The sequence below is a fragment of the Drosophila mojavensis genome, unplaced genomic scaffold, assembly GCF_018153725.1.
Source record: "Drosophila mojavensis isolate 15081-1352.22 unplaced genomic scaffold, ASM1815372v1 contig_74, whole genome shotgun sequence".
NCBI classification, from domain to species: domain Eukaryota; kingdom Metazoa; phylum Arthropoda; class Insecta; order Diptera; family Drosophilidae; genus Drosophila; species Drosophila mojavensis.
The window spans coordinates 3923027-3939194 of record NW_025318899.1 but is presented as its reverse complement, the minus strand read 5'-3'; the positions used below and the strand labels follow the sequence as shown (position 1 = coordinate 3939194).

Sequence of the window (16168 nt, the reverse complement as noted above, 5' to 3'; positions counted from 1 at the left end):
CAGTCTATTTATAATGAACTATATAAGGATATATAACTATATCCATTTTATTCAAATACCTTAAGTTATATAATATATACTGATAATAGAAAATAGAAATATAAATTCAAGAGACAAGCAGAAGACAACACTCCCCTAGTTAAAGGGTAACTGCTAGTCCATCAGCCCCATGTAACGCTCTCTTGTTATACCAATTGAATTGGCTGTCAGTTTGGCACACCATTTGCTATACGCATTGCCCGTGTGCATTGGAAAGAATTTATCTAACGCCAACGTCAGAGTGAGAGCAGCAGACGGCAGACGGCAGACGGAATAAAAGAGCAGCTGGGGCAGATGGAGTCAATGCCAGAGCTGGGCAGAAATGTGTATGTGTGTGTGTGAGTGTGTGTGTTTGTGTGTGCATCTCTATATATCTATCGCATACGTGCTGTGACTCCTGGTCGCCCTGTCGCTGATGCTGATGCTGATTCTGATGCTGCTGCTGCTGCTGCTGCTGCTGCTGCTGTTGCCTTATTGATTGAGACAGAATTTATTGGGAGTGCTTAACGTTTTAAGCAAACATCGTTGTGACTTTTTGACATTTGCCAGCCACTAAAAATGGCTCTTGATTCTGAATATGAAATGGCAGGCGCTTAAAGCTGCCGCAGCAAAAGTATAAATGTGTCTATATATGTGTACATGTGTATGTACGTTGGTGTGTGTGTGTGTGTGTGCCATCTCGTTAGCTGTGCGCACTTTTAGCATATTTAAATATAATGTTGCAATATTCTCAGCTTGCACAAATTGGCAAAATTCAACTCGAAAATCAACTTGCATACAAAAGGCGCCAGCAGGCAAACCCACCCACAAACATCCAAACATCCAAACATTCAAACACCCAAAGCACCCTTCATGCCTGCCTGCCTTCAATAGCTGCATATCAATTTCATTTTGCTTTCATACTCACATAATATTTGCCAATATATTTTACACTTTTGCTGAAATTGCCGAGCACTTTAAGTGCCACGCCCAACACCCAACGCCCATATAGTGCACCTGCTGCACAAATTTAAATATATAAACGAGAGTGCATCCAATAGAGGACAAGTTGCTCTAGAATCAAAAGGAATATAGATTGGAATGGAAGAGATGATGTGCAGATATAGCGAGAGCAATAAAAAGAGCGAGAGGGAGAGACAGTAAGAGAGAGTAAGAAACTAAATAGAGATAGAGTTTGTGAGAGAGAGAGAGAGAGAGAGAGAGAGAGAGAGAGAGAGGGGAATATGCGAGAGTCATAGACAAAGAAGAAGAGAGATAGTGTAATGATGCTGATATTCCTTCAATTTACATTTTCTCCATCTACCAGCCCACTTCATTGATCTACTCTTAATCACAGTTTAAAGGGTATTCAATATCGTCAATATTTGTACATGAGCAAAACGCACTCTTAACGCATTTGAATCGTTCCGTTGTCGAACTGGGCCAAGTGCAGCATGGAGAGTGCTCGACAGAATCGCAACGTTGCCAATGGGCCAAGCAGAAGCCGCCTTTTCAGGCCGTCCGCTTGACCACCGCATGCAATTTGCAACTGATTCAACATTCAAGTGGCCGGAGAGAGCTTTTCCTCAAATGGCTGCAAGAGATGAAAAATAGAAGAAAAAAAAAAAAAAAATAACAACAATGTCTAGCAGGAGCTAAAGCTGATGCTGAATATAAAATTGAAGCCGGAGGGTAAAGCTGAGGCTGAGGCTGAGGCTGAGGCTAAACAGGCTGTGGTTGGCTTACATTATTTATGGCCAAGTCTAGACATATGTGACATGTATGATGCATTTTAATTGCCACAAAGCATAAGGAGTGAGGATGGAGAGGTCAACAACCGCTCAACAGTTTGTGGATGATGCGAATTTTTGGCATTTCGTTTGTAGGCGTAAATATGCCAACAATAATAATATTTGATGCGTAAATATTTAGCCAAGACAAATTGCAGCAAACAATTTGCAACCAAGAAATGAAAACACCAGCCAAAGCCAAAGCCAGTGCCAAAATAGTCAGGCTGAAGGCAGTTTGTGTGTGGCCACTCCCTTGCAGGCAGGCACAGAGCAGCAATTATTGTTCATAAGTTTACAAATTTTTGAGGCTAAGCTAAATGCTGGCTGAGCCACAGTGTGTGCGTGTGTGTGTGTGTGTGTGTATTGCTGCTGCACTTGACCATAAGATAGATGCAAAGTTCATGATAAAATTACCAACTTAATTGCCGAGACGAGGGTCACAAGTCAAAGCCTTAAGGCAGCCGGCACTTGGCTAATTGCGGCAATATGAACAACATCATTAGATAGCAGCAGCAGCAACAGCAACAACGACAACAACGACAACAACGACAACGACGACGACAACTATGAACAACAAACAGCAACAACAAACAATAACTGTAATCTGTGGTTGAGTCAGCTATGCTGCAATCGATTGAAAATAGATGAAATCAACAGCAGCAACATCTACAACAGCAACAACTGCAGCAGCAATTGCTGCCTCGACACGGATTAACTGTTAACAAACTTTTGAACTGGTTTCGTTTTGCGCCAAGGCACGCATTGCTGCTGCTGCTGCTGCTGCATTTGCTGTTGCTGCTTTGGCTTTGGCCAGCGAAAGCAAAAGTTGCCACCTGTCTCCGTGCCACAATGCCAAAAAGCGAGACACCAAAGTTGCATTTGCATGGCGCTTGGCCAAATGCTTTCAAATTGGGTTAACGACACTTCAACTTGCAAGCAAAAAAAAAAAAAAAAAAACTAAAACTGAAAACTGAAAACACAAATATATAAATGAAATAAGTGAGGGTGCTGCTGTGGGGCATGCGCAACTTAAGGATGCCCAGCCTAGACAGCTGTGAGCTAATTAAATACATATTCATGATTATATAGAGCGAGATTGAGATTAGTGCAGATGCGAATGTAGATAATAATGAATATGGAGAGACTATATATGGGTATATATATAGGTATATATATAGGTATATATGGTATATATGCTGAAAGATATGTGCATAACAACCAAGTCACTTCCTTCAGTTCTTCATCTTGGGAAACCCAATTTCTGATGATATTTATAATAACAAACTTCAAGGTGAAGCTTGGCATGACACCCACTCTGGCCAATGCCAGTTTAAACAGGGTATATAACAACAAGCAAACGAAAAAATTCACTTTCATAGCAAGTGTCGCCCCGGCAACTTGGCCGCTGCATAGAAAGTGAAACTGCAATTCCAAAGTTGGTCCAGATACAGTAAATGCAACAGCAATAGCAACAGCAGCATCAATTACATGAGCAAAGATTTGGTTTAGTTTTTGACCAAAGAAAGTGAAGTCAAAACATTTTTGATAGCGATGTAGCGAGGCGTGCATTTAATGGTGGACGCACAAGTGTCAATTAGCCAAGTTAATAGAGTTGGCGGCCGCAGCAAAACGATGTCAAAGATTAGATTATGATGCTTGTTGCTCAAATATAAATAGGCGCTGTTGCAGTTGCTGCAAACATTAGAAGCTCATTAGAAGATGAAAAACTTGCCATCATTTAAAGAGAAAGAGTGAGAGAGAGAGGTAGAGGTACAGTGACTGCTGTAAAGTAGGCAAAGCTGATTGCGTATTGTGAAAGGGAAAGAGAGAGGGAAGGAAATGTATGAAGCTTCACCTGCTTGGCAATTGGTTGGCAAAGTGAAACTAAATGAACTAAAGCTGCGTCTGGGTCTGCCACTGCAACTGCAACTGCGACTGCAACTATTACCTCGACTGCAATTGTAAAGCCAAAGACAGTATATGAAGTTGGGTCGAGTCGAGTCGAGTCAAGGAACCCATAAGCATAAACGTTGACAATATGTCGAAAGCTTGCCATGTGCGTGTGAGTGTTGCAGTGTAAGAGAGAGGGAGAGTGTAAGGGGTAGACTGAGAGAGAGAGAGCAAAATCTAGCGACATGCTAATTATGCTACATTTATGCTTCTAGACGCACACAGCCAGACAAATAGGCAAATAAGCGGACTATGCAAGCAGCGCAGTCTCGAAAAGGCTTAGATTTGAAGATACTGTGTAAAGCGAATGAATGTATGTGGGTAAGTGAAGTGCTTACTAAAACAGAGTCACATTATAAATAAGAAACTTACTCTTATGTAAAGCTATAGAGAGGTGATATGGTTTCGTAGCGTGACAGACTTTAATCTGTATATGAAACTCAAGAGAAAACTCAAGTAGACTCGACCCGACTCTTCGCTCAATTATAGTTAAGCAACTTCTCTGGCAGTTTAATGCGCACAGGGTATCAACTTTACCGGAACTGTGCTGGTGCATTGAAGTGCATGATATTGCTGGTTGCCCAGCTGCCGGCGATGCTTAGACCTTTGCCCAACAGACCAACCCACACGACACATTCGCCTACTCTGCCCCTTGCTCTCCCTCTCTCCCTCTCTCCCACTCTCTCTCTCTCTCTCCACTGACTGCCATGCCGGTTGATGTTGCCATTTTGCGTTGACTTTGACAAGAACGCGACCATCATAGCCCATTATCGTGCGCCTCATCAGCAACCTCAGCAACAACAACAACATCAGCAACAACAACAACAACATCGTCTAACGCCAAAGTCATTAAACTCGCGCATCGCGTCGTCAGTTCCAAACGTCGACTAACGACTAATTTGCGCATATGACAGAGCACCGACCGAGCCAGAGCCAGAGCCAGAGCCAGAGGCATAGGCAACTCATTCTCGAATGTCATATGGCATATATGAATAGGGTATTGGGTAGAGTCTTGGGAACTGTAGATTGAAACTGCGTGTGCGTCTGTGTGTGTGTGTGTGTGTGTGTGTGTGTGTGTGTGTGTGTGTGTGTGTGTCAACGATGTTGCTGTGCATTGCGGCGAACATCTCTCTTGACTCTGGGATTACGTTGTGCGTCTGTTTCCCAGTCTGGCAAACATTTTTATGCCCACTCCATAAGGCTTTAAGCGGTCATAAGCGTCGGCTAGGCCTGTCAGACACTTATGCGTTTTAAATGATAAGAAATTGCAGCTCCACTGAGTGCCGCACGGCCAAGGCAAAATACAGAAACGAACGAAAAAAAAAAATGAAAGCACACAATAGCAACGTTAATTCAAATACAAAATTGTGCAGTTTAAAGCCAATTGGCACACGCGACGTATGCGCAACGCCCGAGGCGTTAGCCAAACAAATCACGCCACTTACATCCATGTAATTCATAATTAAGGCATAAGGCCCACGCCCATTGAAGCCAACACATTTTGTTAGTTAGTTTAATAATAATTGGTAGCACACGCAACGGTAAATCAAAGTCAAACAGGTGGCAAAACTATGTAAACTGCGAAAAGTGCAGTGCACTGCAGTGCCTGACAGGTACAAAGAGCACTTAATTGCTGTGAAATCGCGCGTTAACCCATACTATTAAAATATATATATGTTTGATGATATTGCCATGCCACATATATCAAATATTTACGTACCTGAAGACCCACTGTCTATCAGCTGCTCTTCAACACAGGCTATAAAGACTTAAGTATGTAAAAAAAAGTTGATTGAGAAGAGTAGAAGCTAAGCTACTCTATTTTGAATTCTATATTTGGTTAGTTTAATTATTATTGGTTATTTTTAAGCAATTATTGAGCAAACTTAGCTCGAAAATTAATTAAAAAATTTTTTAAAATATGATTATATATAAATTTAAATAGAAGTTTTCAATTAAAACACAATTTATATCAAATAAATTCAACATTTTACTTTAACTAAGGTGAAGTTGTCTATAAATATTTTTTTTTTTTGCAGTGTGTTATGAAAATTAAAAACCGATTTGAAATGCATTTAAATAAGATTCAGGTTTTAATTGGCTTCAAAACTAAAGAAAAGTGTACAAAAATCATACAGTTGCTCCTTCATATTATTGACAAACATCATACTCAATTTCGAATACCTCACTACAGGGTGTTCGAGTGTTTATGCGCGCACAATATGCTGCGCCAGGGCAAGTGCCATGAATAACGGGCGCTGTGCAAATGGTGCTCGCTGTGCACCTTGGGGGCAGTCTAATTAAACACGACACTGAAAATGTGTCCTCCGCTGTCATTGACACGTGTGCACAGCAGCAACTGCGACAGCAACGCTAACAACAGTAACAGCAACAACAACAACAACAGCAGGAACAACAATAATAATAATAAAACTGAAGCCGGTGTCCAGCCGGATATGCAGCAGCCGATAGGCCGTTAATACACAGCACACACACACACACACACACACACACACAGAGAGACAGAAGCTGGGTCTGCTGATTTTCCGTTTGCCAACAGTTGCCGGAATGCCCATACAAAGCACACACACACAGACACACACACATGCAGTCGCCATACACAGCTGCAGAGATTCACGCACGTGATTTATGTGCGTGGGCGCGCATTTTAACGCGGCGACAGACGAGGTGCAAGAGCAGAGTTTCGGCTGCTCTGGGCAGCCCGGCAAATGTCCGCTGCACAAAGCTAAAAGCTGGCGAACTGTGTTGCCGACAAAAATGAGCACAGCCGGGTATGCACGACCAACGGATATGCTACGCCTGAGTAAGACAAACTGTAAGCGGTGTAACAAAAATGGTTAACTAACTAACTGTTCATTCTGATTCATCTCACACAACAGTCAATCTACCCCAGTGCAGCCAACTCATAATGGGTATAGGGTATAAAAATCCTTGCCAACTTTATTGGAATTCGCATATTTTACGTGCGCAGGCGACTCCATGCTGGTCAATTCAATCAGGATATAATTTTATGCGTTACTTAAACACGCAGGATATGTTAATATTGCGGCAGTGGCCCACTGGCCGCATCAGCCAGGACAACAACAACAACAACAACAGAAATAAAACTTTACTGTATGCATGAAATAACAGCATAGTCGATGTGGATAAATAACAGTGAGAGTGCACGTGTGTGTGAGTGTGTGTGTTTGTTTGTGTTTTCATGATTAATTAATTGTATTTAAAGCATAATTGCCTCTAGCTTTCATTTGATTAAATTTCCGTGCGACATAATCAGCAGGTCAATTGGCTTTCTACCTTTTTTAAGCCAGCTGCAAATGCCCCATTGGCCCATTGTACATTTCAATTAATAACGGCCCATTGTGCGCTGCCCCGCGCGCGCGATTGTATGCAGTGGAAGACTTAAAGAGCCGCTTAATTAGTAAATATTATTTGTACCAATGTCCAATTTATAATCATTAGCTATAGCAGCGATAAATTTAATAATTGTTGTCAGTGCACTGATCCGGGTCCCTAATTATTCAACAAGCAGTTCGCGTGTGACGGCATTAGATAAGCTGAGCACAGCTCAGCACAGGTGCTATAAAAGGGGTGTGAATCCACCGAAGACTAAAGAGTTATTCTTTTTTTTTCTTTTTGGCAAATATAAAATGAGGTTTGTTAATCCATTGCTGATGCTGCTCTTGGCTATTCTCAACGACTGTGGCTGCAAGGTATGTGTATAAAGCAAATGCTATTCAAGCTCTGCATCTAATCAGGATACTCTGCCAGCGTATGTGGGAGCACGAACTCTTAGAGGCCCATGTATACAGCTCAGATGAGAGCAAAGTCAAACTGAATCTATATGTGAACCGAGTGGGTCGCGATCTTGTTGGATTCTCGGGCACCGTGGATTGGAATTTCGATGCGGACAATGAAGCGATGGTAGGATATCATAAAATCAGAACTCCATTTAATATTGAATATATATCATATCATAACATTGCAAACGTATCAGTTTGAATTAGGGTTCTATCGCAGTGCCAACGGCAACGACTATCGTCCCATGCCATTTTCGATTTCAAATAAATACTTTAAGGACTACAAGACCTTATACGACGATATCATTTATATCAACTTGAAAGATTGCTCAAATTTGCCCCAAATCGAAGGCGACTATTTGATACCATGGCCCAGGAATTTGTACACGTTTAACAATTGTAATTTCCACAAAGGTGTTCTACCGGAAGTAGTAGCTGAAGGCACGTATAAGACTGTGTTTGCATTTTTCGGCGAGGTAAACTGGAATGTGACTTTTATTTTTTATGTAAGACCAAAGCTTCTCTGAGCCAAGTCCTTAGAAAATGCACAAATAAAGTATAAATCTTACTAAATTCACTTGAATTAATTATATTTTAAATAAAAAAATAAAATAAAAATAATTATAATAGTATTCAATTTATAAAAATTTATTTATTTTTGTAGTTAATAGCAGAGAAGAAACAAATCATATAAGGCTTCTCAGCAAAGTCTAAAGTATAAAGGCAAGGATCTGAAGTTTTAAAGCATTATAAATGTGAATTTTATTTTGAATTTTTCCAGCTCCTCACTTCAAGCCAACAGACGGCGCTATAACTCATTATCATAGTAAAATTTATATACAGTTTAACTTATACTGTAATGCAACAGAATCGTTTCAAAATGAAATTTATATATTTTTGAATCATATTATATTTATTTATAATACTATCGTACATATAATCTGAAAGATATCGGCAAACGAGCTTAAATTACCATTATATAAACTACTACTACTGCGTATTGTACATACGAGTATGCATGCCAAATTTCTCGAGCTCTTATAACTTTCCCATTTTCAATGGGTTTAGGGTATATCACCATATCAATTAAATAATTGTTCTTATTTCGATAAGTGCGCCTGATAATTAAACATGTTTTTGGCGTGTGAAAGCTTATTATTATGTAGACTGAGATAAGCCAATCAGCAAAGGTTCTATAAAAGCCTTGTTGCATAATGAAAAACTTTAAATAGTTATATCTTCTGAAGGCAAGAAATGATTGAGAACAGAAAAAACGTTGTTTTTTGGCAATGAAGATACTGATTTTCCGTTTCAAGAGTTCAAGGTTAATAAAAAGTAAAATTTATCTCTAACCAATGCCATTAAGTTGTTAATATTATGATGTCTAATTATAAACAAATAAGAAGGCTCTAGTCGAGACTGCTCGACTAGGAGATACCCTGAACCCTCTAAGCTGATATTCTACACATGCATCCACACGTATGTATAAACATAAAGTGTTCAAATCAATTTTTCGATTACTCTCGATGAAAAAGTTATCGGATGAGCTATCGAAAAAATATGATAAACGTGTGCTGCGTATGGTACACTCGAGTATGCATGCCAAATTGCAGCTCTCTAGCTCTTATAACTTCTTCTCATACGGACGGACGGAGGGACGGATAGGGCTGTATCGTTTCACTTCACAAAACCATTATACCCAGATTTCCCATTTTCAATGGGTTCAGGGTATAAAAACATGTCGTTGACGTGTGTATGGTATTTATGTTAGGGTGTCATAACAGTTGAGATAATCTAAGTAACACAGATGCTATAAAAAGGCTGTGCACAAACAGATCACAGAACAGTTATTTATTCACGTTCTGCTGCAACAAAATGATCTGCTGTAATCTGTTGTTCCTTCTAGCCATCCTTGTGTGTTGTGAGTGTAAGGTCAGTATAGGATATCTATATTAACAATTTATTCAAAAGCTTAATCTGAATACCCTTTTTCAGCGGCTTTGGACTTATGATATCCTAGGATATCATAGCGAATCCGAAGATGAGACTAAAATAAAATTTGATGTATATATTGAGAGACGTGGTCGACACCAAGTTGGTATATCAGGCACCATAGACCTCCGATACGATTTTGACAATACAACTATGGTAGGATATCTTTCAAAGTATGACTTATTACATAGTTATAATGAAAATATATTTAATAAGTTTGAGGTGCAGATCCTGCGTAGTGTCACCGGCGGTGAAAACGACTTCAAACCACTTCCCATGGCCGTACCGAAGCAACGGCTCATAGATTTAAAAAGGCTGTATGATGATATTGTATATCCTGTTATGAAGGATTGTTCCAATATGCCAAAAATCGAGGGAGATATATTATGGCCATGGCCGAGGAATATTTACACGTTCAAAATGTGCAATTTCGACCAAGGAAATTTACCGGAAATAATGGCCGAGGGCTACTATAAGGTCAAATGTACCTGTGAAGGCGAGGTCAAATGGATCGTGACCTATTTTATGCGTATGAAAACACAGCTGATCTAACGATACGAACAAAGATATATGAAAGCTTTTGTAAGCAGTTTCTTTTCTTTTTTTCTTTTTTTGTTCCTAATTTTTTTTTAAAGTAAAGAGTCTAAAAAAAGGCAATAAAATCTTCTGAATTGATATTTGATGTAACACAGAACAGTTCTTTTCAAACAGACTTTTTTTTTTATAACATTCTGATCGATAATCTAATGTCGAAGTTGTTCAGTCTTGTTTATATATTTAACATTGGGAAATGCATGACATGTGAAGGCTGTTATGTAGATGTATTATATGTATATAACTGAAACAAACAGATTTGTAAAATGCTATATAAATGACTCAAACGAACAAATGAGTAATCAGTAGATTTTTGTATACAATTTTATTTGCTGCTGCTCTCGGACATCTGTAAGGGTTGTGAGGGTTATTAAATCTGTCATTATATGATGTATCCTCTAATTTTTCAGTTTCAATGCGGAAATGCTACTGGCAAAAGCTGAAACAAATGTATCCAATGAGACATCTCGGGAGGGAAACAAATCACAGCCGCATCATAGAAGTCTGTAATGCCAATGCGTCGTCATACTCATTCTGCAGGTATGTCCAAGTCTTGAGCACTTTTACTTGTCGTGCTAAGCATTAATCGAAATTCGTTTCATAAATACTGTTTGATTAATTTCGCAGCTAATTTGGTTAATTAAATTTAGATATTTCCGCTACGTGACGCTTGAATTATTAATATTTATACAAATATGCAATATATACAAATATATATTTCTTTGCTGTTGTTTTCACGCCTCGCAGCTGACGTGCCAAAGTTTCCAGCTGCTTTCTGCACAAGAGATATAAATATCTATATGTATATATATATAATATATATATATAATATAATATAATCGATGGCAAGCAAAAACTTTTTTTTCGTCTCTTGCTTGAGCTGTGTTTCGGGCGAAAACATTTTTGGCCAAGTTGTGAAACAAAATGCGTAAATCTCTTTAGTTGGCTCATAATTATGACATTAAGCGGCGATGCGTCTTGAATTTTAATTGGCATGCCGTCAGGGGCTATATTGTATATATTATTATTGTTGTTATTGTTGTTATTGTTGTTGCTTTATGTTTATTAATAAATAATTCTTGAACAGTGCTAGCGGGCATGTCATAGAACGCTTTATGGCTGTGATACACATGTTCTGGGCCAGCTCCCTCCTCCCTCAAGACAACAAAAATGGCCAGAGACCGTTAACAACAAATGGCCTGTTGATTGCCGAAGTCAGCGAGAGCTAGCGAGAGCCAGAGCCAAAGACAGAGACCGAACGTAGCATTTAATTAAACTTATTCAAAAAAGAACAAACACACACACACACACACAGACACATAGAGCTTTGATCAATATAATGGAGCACGACTGTTGAGGGGGGCGCTTAAAGAACAGCTATTCAAACGAATTCCAAAGAATTTCTAATTCGTTTCTTTCAGCTGAGTTTGTTTTGATTGTTATCAGATTACAAATTCTGATTATTCATAAGCACGTTAAAAAAAACTTTTTTTTTTTTTTTTAATAATTCTAATTACACGTGAACATTTTAAAGAAATTACTTTTCAATGGCATTTAGTTTGGATATTTTCCAGTTGCTTTATCACTATTCTTTTAGTTGTGGATCTGCAGCTGTGGAATCGTTGTGTTTATTACGCAGCGTTGACCCGAATTGCTTTCGCATCTCAATTGAGAGTTGCATAAAACTAAATGAGGCTCGAATTTTATGGCAAGTAAAAACCAATTCGATTGCCACATTTAGTAACAAAAACTTTAAATGCCAGCAACAACAAGGCTCTTTATTTTGTTTATTTGTTGTTGAACCAGGTCTGTCTCTTTCGTTTATGACATTTGTTTACACTGGAAACAAAATTAAAGCGTCATGAAAATGCGATAATTTTTGCTGCTGCTCTTCAGTGTCATTGCCATTGTTGCTGTTGCTGTTGTACAATTGAAAGTGTTTGTGTGCATTAGATAAGCACTTTGAGTGCCCTTCGCACGCCTGAACTTTCGCGTGGATAGTGACGTATAAATTTATTTAGTTGCCGCATAAAAGTTGACTTATTCCATTGTTGCCGGCAATAAATGTAATGTTTGATAATAAGCGACAACAGCAGCAACAGCAACAACTTCATTTGCAATTTCCGTGCGATTGTCTTCGAGCTGTGTTGTAGCTGTCTGCTGCTGTTGGCATTGCAACATTTTGCCTCTGATATCTATCAGCAGCAACAGCAGCAACAACACCGACAACAACTGAATAAAGTTATTAGCGCATTTAACTGAGCCAACGGCTGTGAATTGCTCCTCCTGCCTCCTGCCTTCTGCCTTCTGCCAACCACTCCACTCTGGCAGCATCCTCAGTGTTCGTTCGTTATGCGAACACTTGCACATAGCACATCGCATTGTTCGTCTGGCCAGCAGCGAATGCAATTTCCATTTTAATTACTTCCAAATGACAACAGCAACAACTAAAACTGCAGCCGGCTGAGAGTCTGAGCCGTTGGGCAGACATTTGGCAGACAAACAGCAACAATAATTGCTGGCGGTGGCGCATGCGCCGTAACAGCAGCAACAGCAGCAACAACAACAATTGAAATAGAGGCAAAAATTAGTCACACAATTCAAGACTTGTTAAAAATGCCAGCAAACACACGGATGGTTGACATAAAGAGTTTGTCTAGTTAAATATTTAACCAGAATTTGGAACATTGAAAGAGGGCTTGTTGAGACATAAAATATATGAAGAGGATGTAATTAGGTAAAAGTGGTTTGCTATATGTATATATAAATAGAGTGAGAGGGAGAGGGAGGGAGAGAGAGAGAAAGAGAGTGAGAAGGAGAGATAGAGAAAGAATATATATCATATAGACTATTTCATACTCTTATCGTGAAACATTGTCGAGCTTTTATTTCACTTAGGACTTACTTTCTGTGCCTAAATAAATCCAAAATCAAAATCAAATTATAAAAAATTCTTAATTTATAGTTTTTTAATTTAAATCAACATTAAATCACCTCAATTATTCATTAAGCAAAAATCTTAAACAGACATTTACAAACTATTGTGGCAGCCCTCGCTGATATAGAAATCTTCACACTATGCGCGTTGCTGCTAATAAAAATGCGAATTAAAATTCGTGTTGCTGCTGTTGTTGTTGTTGCTGCTGCTGCAATTGTATATCGTTTTCGTTGTCGTTGTCGTTGTTGTTGCTGGTGACACTTGCCGTTTGCTGTTGTTCGCGTTGTTCGCATTGTTGTTGCTGTTGTTTCTTTATTTGTGCATTTTCTGCATAAATATTTCAACACTTTCGCTTTTGTTTTGTGTCACACAGCAAAAAAATAAAAATTGGTTTTAATTATTCCCAACGCAGAGCGCCGCGGCCTGGCCCACCTCGCAGCACACCTGGCCCCTACCTGTGCCTGCGACGTCCTCTGCACAGGTTGCTGTGCATTTTAATTGCATTTCTTTTTTCTGCCTTTTTTTTGCTTTTGCTTTTTGTTTTGTTCATTTAATTTCTGTGTGTGCTGCATCTAATTTGTTGTCATCGAGTTGCTCTTGTTGTTGTTGTTGTAATTTTGTAATATTTCTTTTGCTGTTTACTTTTATTGTTTTCTTGTTTGCTTTGATTTTCCTTTTGATTTCAGCTACTCTTGTCTTTACTTCTCTTACAATTTCTTCCCACGCACCTTGTGGCGTGTGTCTGCTTCTGTTGTTGTTGTTGTTGTTGTTGCGGTTTTTGCTGCTGTTGCATTTGCTTGCGTAATTGTTATAAAAAAAAAGAGACCACAAACAAAGCAAAGACAAAAAACAAAAAATCAGGTAAAATAATAAAAGTAAAGTTAATTTCGTCATTGCGATCGCCGCTGTTTGTTTGCGAATTGATTAGCACGATCTGATTTGTATTCGACACTGAAATACGCATAAGGCTTATTAGTATTTTTAATGGCCATGGGCTGGCTAGAGAGCTCCTTGGAAGCTAGTGAGCTTAACAGTAATTTAACCGAGTAACACTCTATTCATTTACATTATTTGTTTGTATTGTTATTATTATTATGTTATTACTAAGCATATTAAGTGATAAATTTCACTTTTTGTGGATAGAGTTAGCAGTATCAGAGGAACTTAAAAATCATTTTTAGACAGATTTTCGATATTGTTGTAGCAATACTAACTATTTTCTGTAAAAATATTATAATATATAAAGTTATTTTATATATATTATAATATATAAAATATATATTTTTTAATATTCCTTTTATGAATTTATTCAATTTTCTTTTTCAAATGTATAAAAATAATTGTAAATTAAACGCAAATATTTTCCATTTTTTTTTTTTTTATTTTATTTATTTATTTTTTTTTTTTTAATTTTTGTTAGGTATTTTGTTAACTATTTAAAAAAATCTTTAAAAAAGAGCATCTACATTTGCTTATATAATAGAAACTGACATTTTATAGAGTATTTGTTGTTCGTTAAACATTTTAAATTTTATTAAATAGTTTTTGTTTTTTTTTTTTTTTTTTCATATAAATTTCGTTTGATTTTCGCACTTAATTTCCGTTGTCTGTTGCGTCTATGCAATTCTGTTGACCCGATTTCGCATAGATTTCCACATCTATTTCAGTTGACTCTTAGGGTCGTGTTCGTAATTTATGAATGCCTTTGAATGTGGTGGGCGCACGCTGTTGCATATTCATATGCATGTGAATACATTTACACTTCTATAGAGATACACATATACAAAAATATGCATACATATATGGCTCAAAAGACTCATTTATTTTGGCTTGAGTTGTTTGCATAGCTTCTGAGCCTTTGTTTTGGATATGTAGCCTAAGCCGCTTATGGAACTCAAATGTGGCTATAATGGCTAGCAATTATGTTTGCCGTTTAAAACAATATTCCAGTAAATTAGCACGGCAAAAGATCAATCACAAAATGTTGCCTGTATTCGGACTTTTCACTGATATGGCATAAACGCCAAATAATAATGAATATGCAAAATATATACTTTTGTGTACACAAGAAAATGTTATTAGTCAGACATCAAAGGCTTTGCCATCGATATAATAAATTAATTAAAATAAAATCAAAGCGAAAGTCGCCAATGCCAAATGCCGAGTGCCGAATGCCTGAGGCGAGAATTTACACCCTTTCCCTATGACTGCCTCAGTCAGACTCTCTCTCTTTTTCTCTCTCTCTCTCTCGCTCTCTGACTCAGCTCCAGCGAACATTGCCCGTCAAGTAACAGTAACAAATAATTAGCTTGTAAACTAAAAGTCATCATTAATAATGATTACCGTTGGGTTCTCAAAACGCCAGCTCGCTTCTGCTCACGCTCGTCCCCTCCTCTCTCTCTCTCTCTCTCTCTCCTTCGCTGATTTGTGTGGGTGCCTCGTCTAGTTTCGTCTTTGGCATAAACGTCAACATAATTAAGTGAGCGTCTGCTGCTGCTGCTGCTGCTCGAGCTGCTTCTTCGGGTACTTTTTCTAGCTTCTTTTTGTACAACTGATTTGGCTGCTGCGATTTATTTCGCATTAACGCTCAATATTGCTAGCTAATTAACCACAGCCAAGTTTGGCCAAAAGGAGGCAGCTGTAAGGCGCTATAATGATGTACCAACACACACATATATATAGATGTTATTTATGTATATATGACCATGATGAGCATGATGCGTCAATTTTGCGGCTGCTAATTAGCGGCTGGCAAAAAAGTTCTTTAGCCAATCCGCTTAGCGGCTTTACAGTTAATGCCAAAAGTCTCTGCTCCAAATATTTGCCACTCGCCTAACTACAGTTTGGCGTGCCCGCCAAAGACCGTTACGCAGTCATCGAACGATTTGCAATGCAGTTCAATTAGTGGAATAACTTTATACCGAAATTTTCAGCTGACAAGTGAAATATGATGATATTTTCCGGAATGGAAGAGCCGGAAGATGCATACCAATATATATTTACATGCGAAAGCTAAAGTATTGTTAAGTATTAATGTATATGGCTTCGAATAAGATTTGTCTCAT

At 38.3% G+C, this 16168-nt stretch overlaps 2 protein-coding genes and 1 long non-coding RNA gene across 3 annotated transcripts in view; 2 read left to right on the top strand and 1 right to left on the bottom strand.

The window, feature by feature from the left end:
* The window catches only part of LOC116804328, a 92650-nt gene that overhangs the window by 23967 nt on the left and 52515 nt on the right, over nt 1-16168 (bottom strand). The gene's annotated exons all lie outside the window — the stretch shown is intronic.
* LOC6581360 lies at nt 7302-8123 on the top strand. The gene is made up of 3 exons (XM_032731136.2): nt 7302-7492; nt 7551-7703; nt 7777-8123. Exons 1-3 carry the CDS (start codon nt 7430-7432, stop codon nt 8104-8106), a joined length of 546 nt encoding a protein of 181 aa, XP_032587027.1. The 5' UTR covers nt 7302-7429; the 3' UTR covers nt 8107-8123.
* On the top strand, nt 9568-10258 carry LOC6581359. Its single transcript, XM_044009600.1, has one exon. The coding sequence runs from the start codon at nt 9725-9727 to the stop codon at nt 10121-10123; it is 399 nt and encodes a 132-aa protein (XP_043865535.1). The 5' UTR covers nt 9568-9724; the 3' UTR covers nt 10124-10258.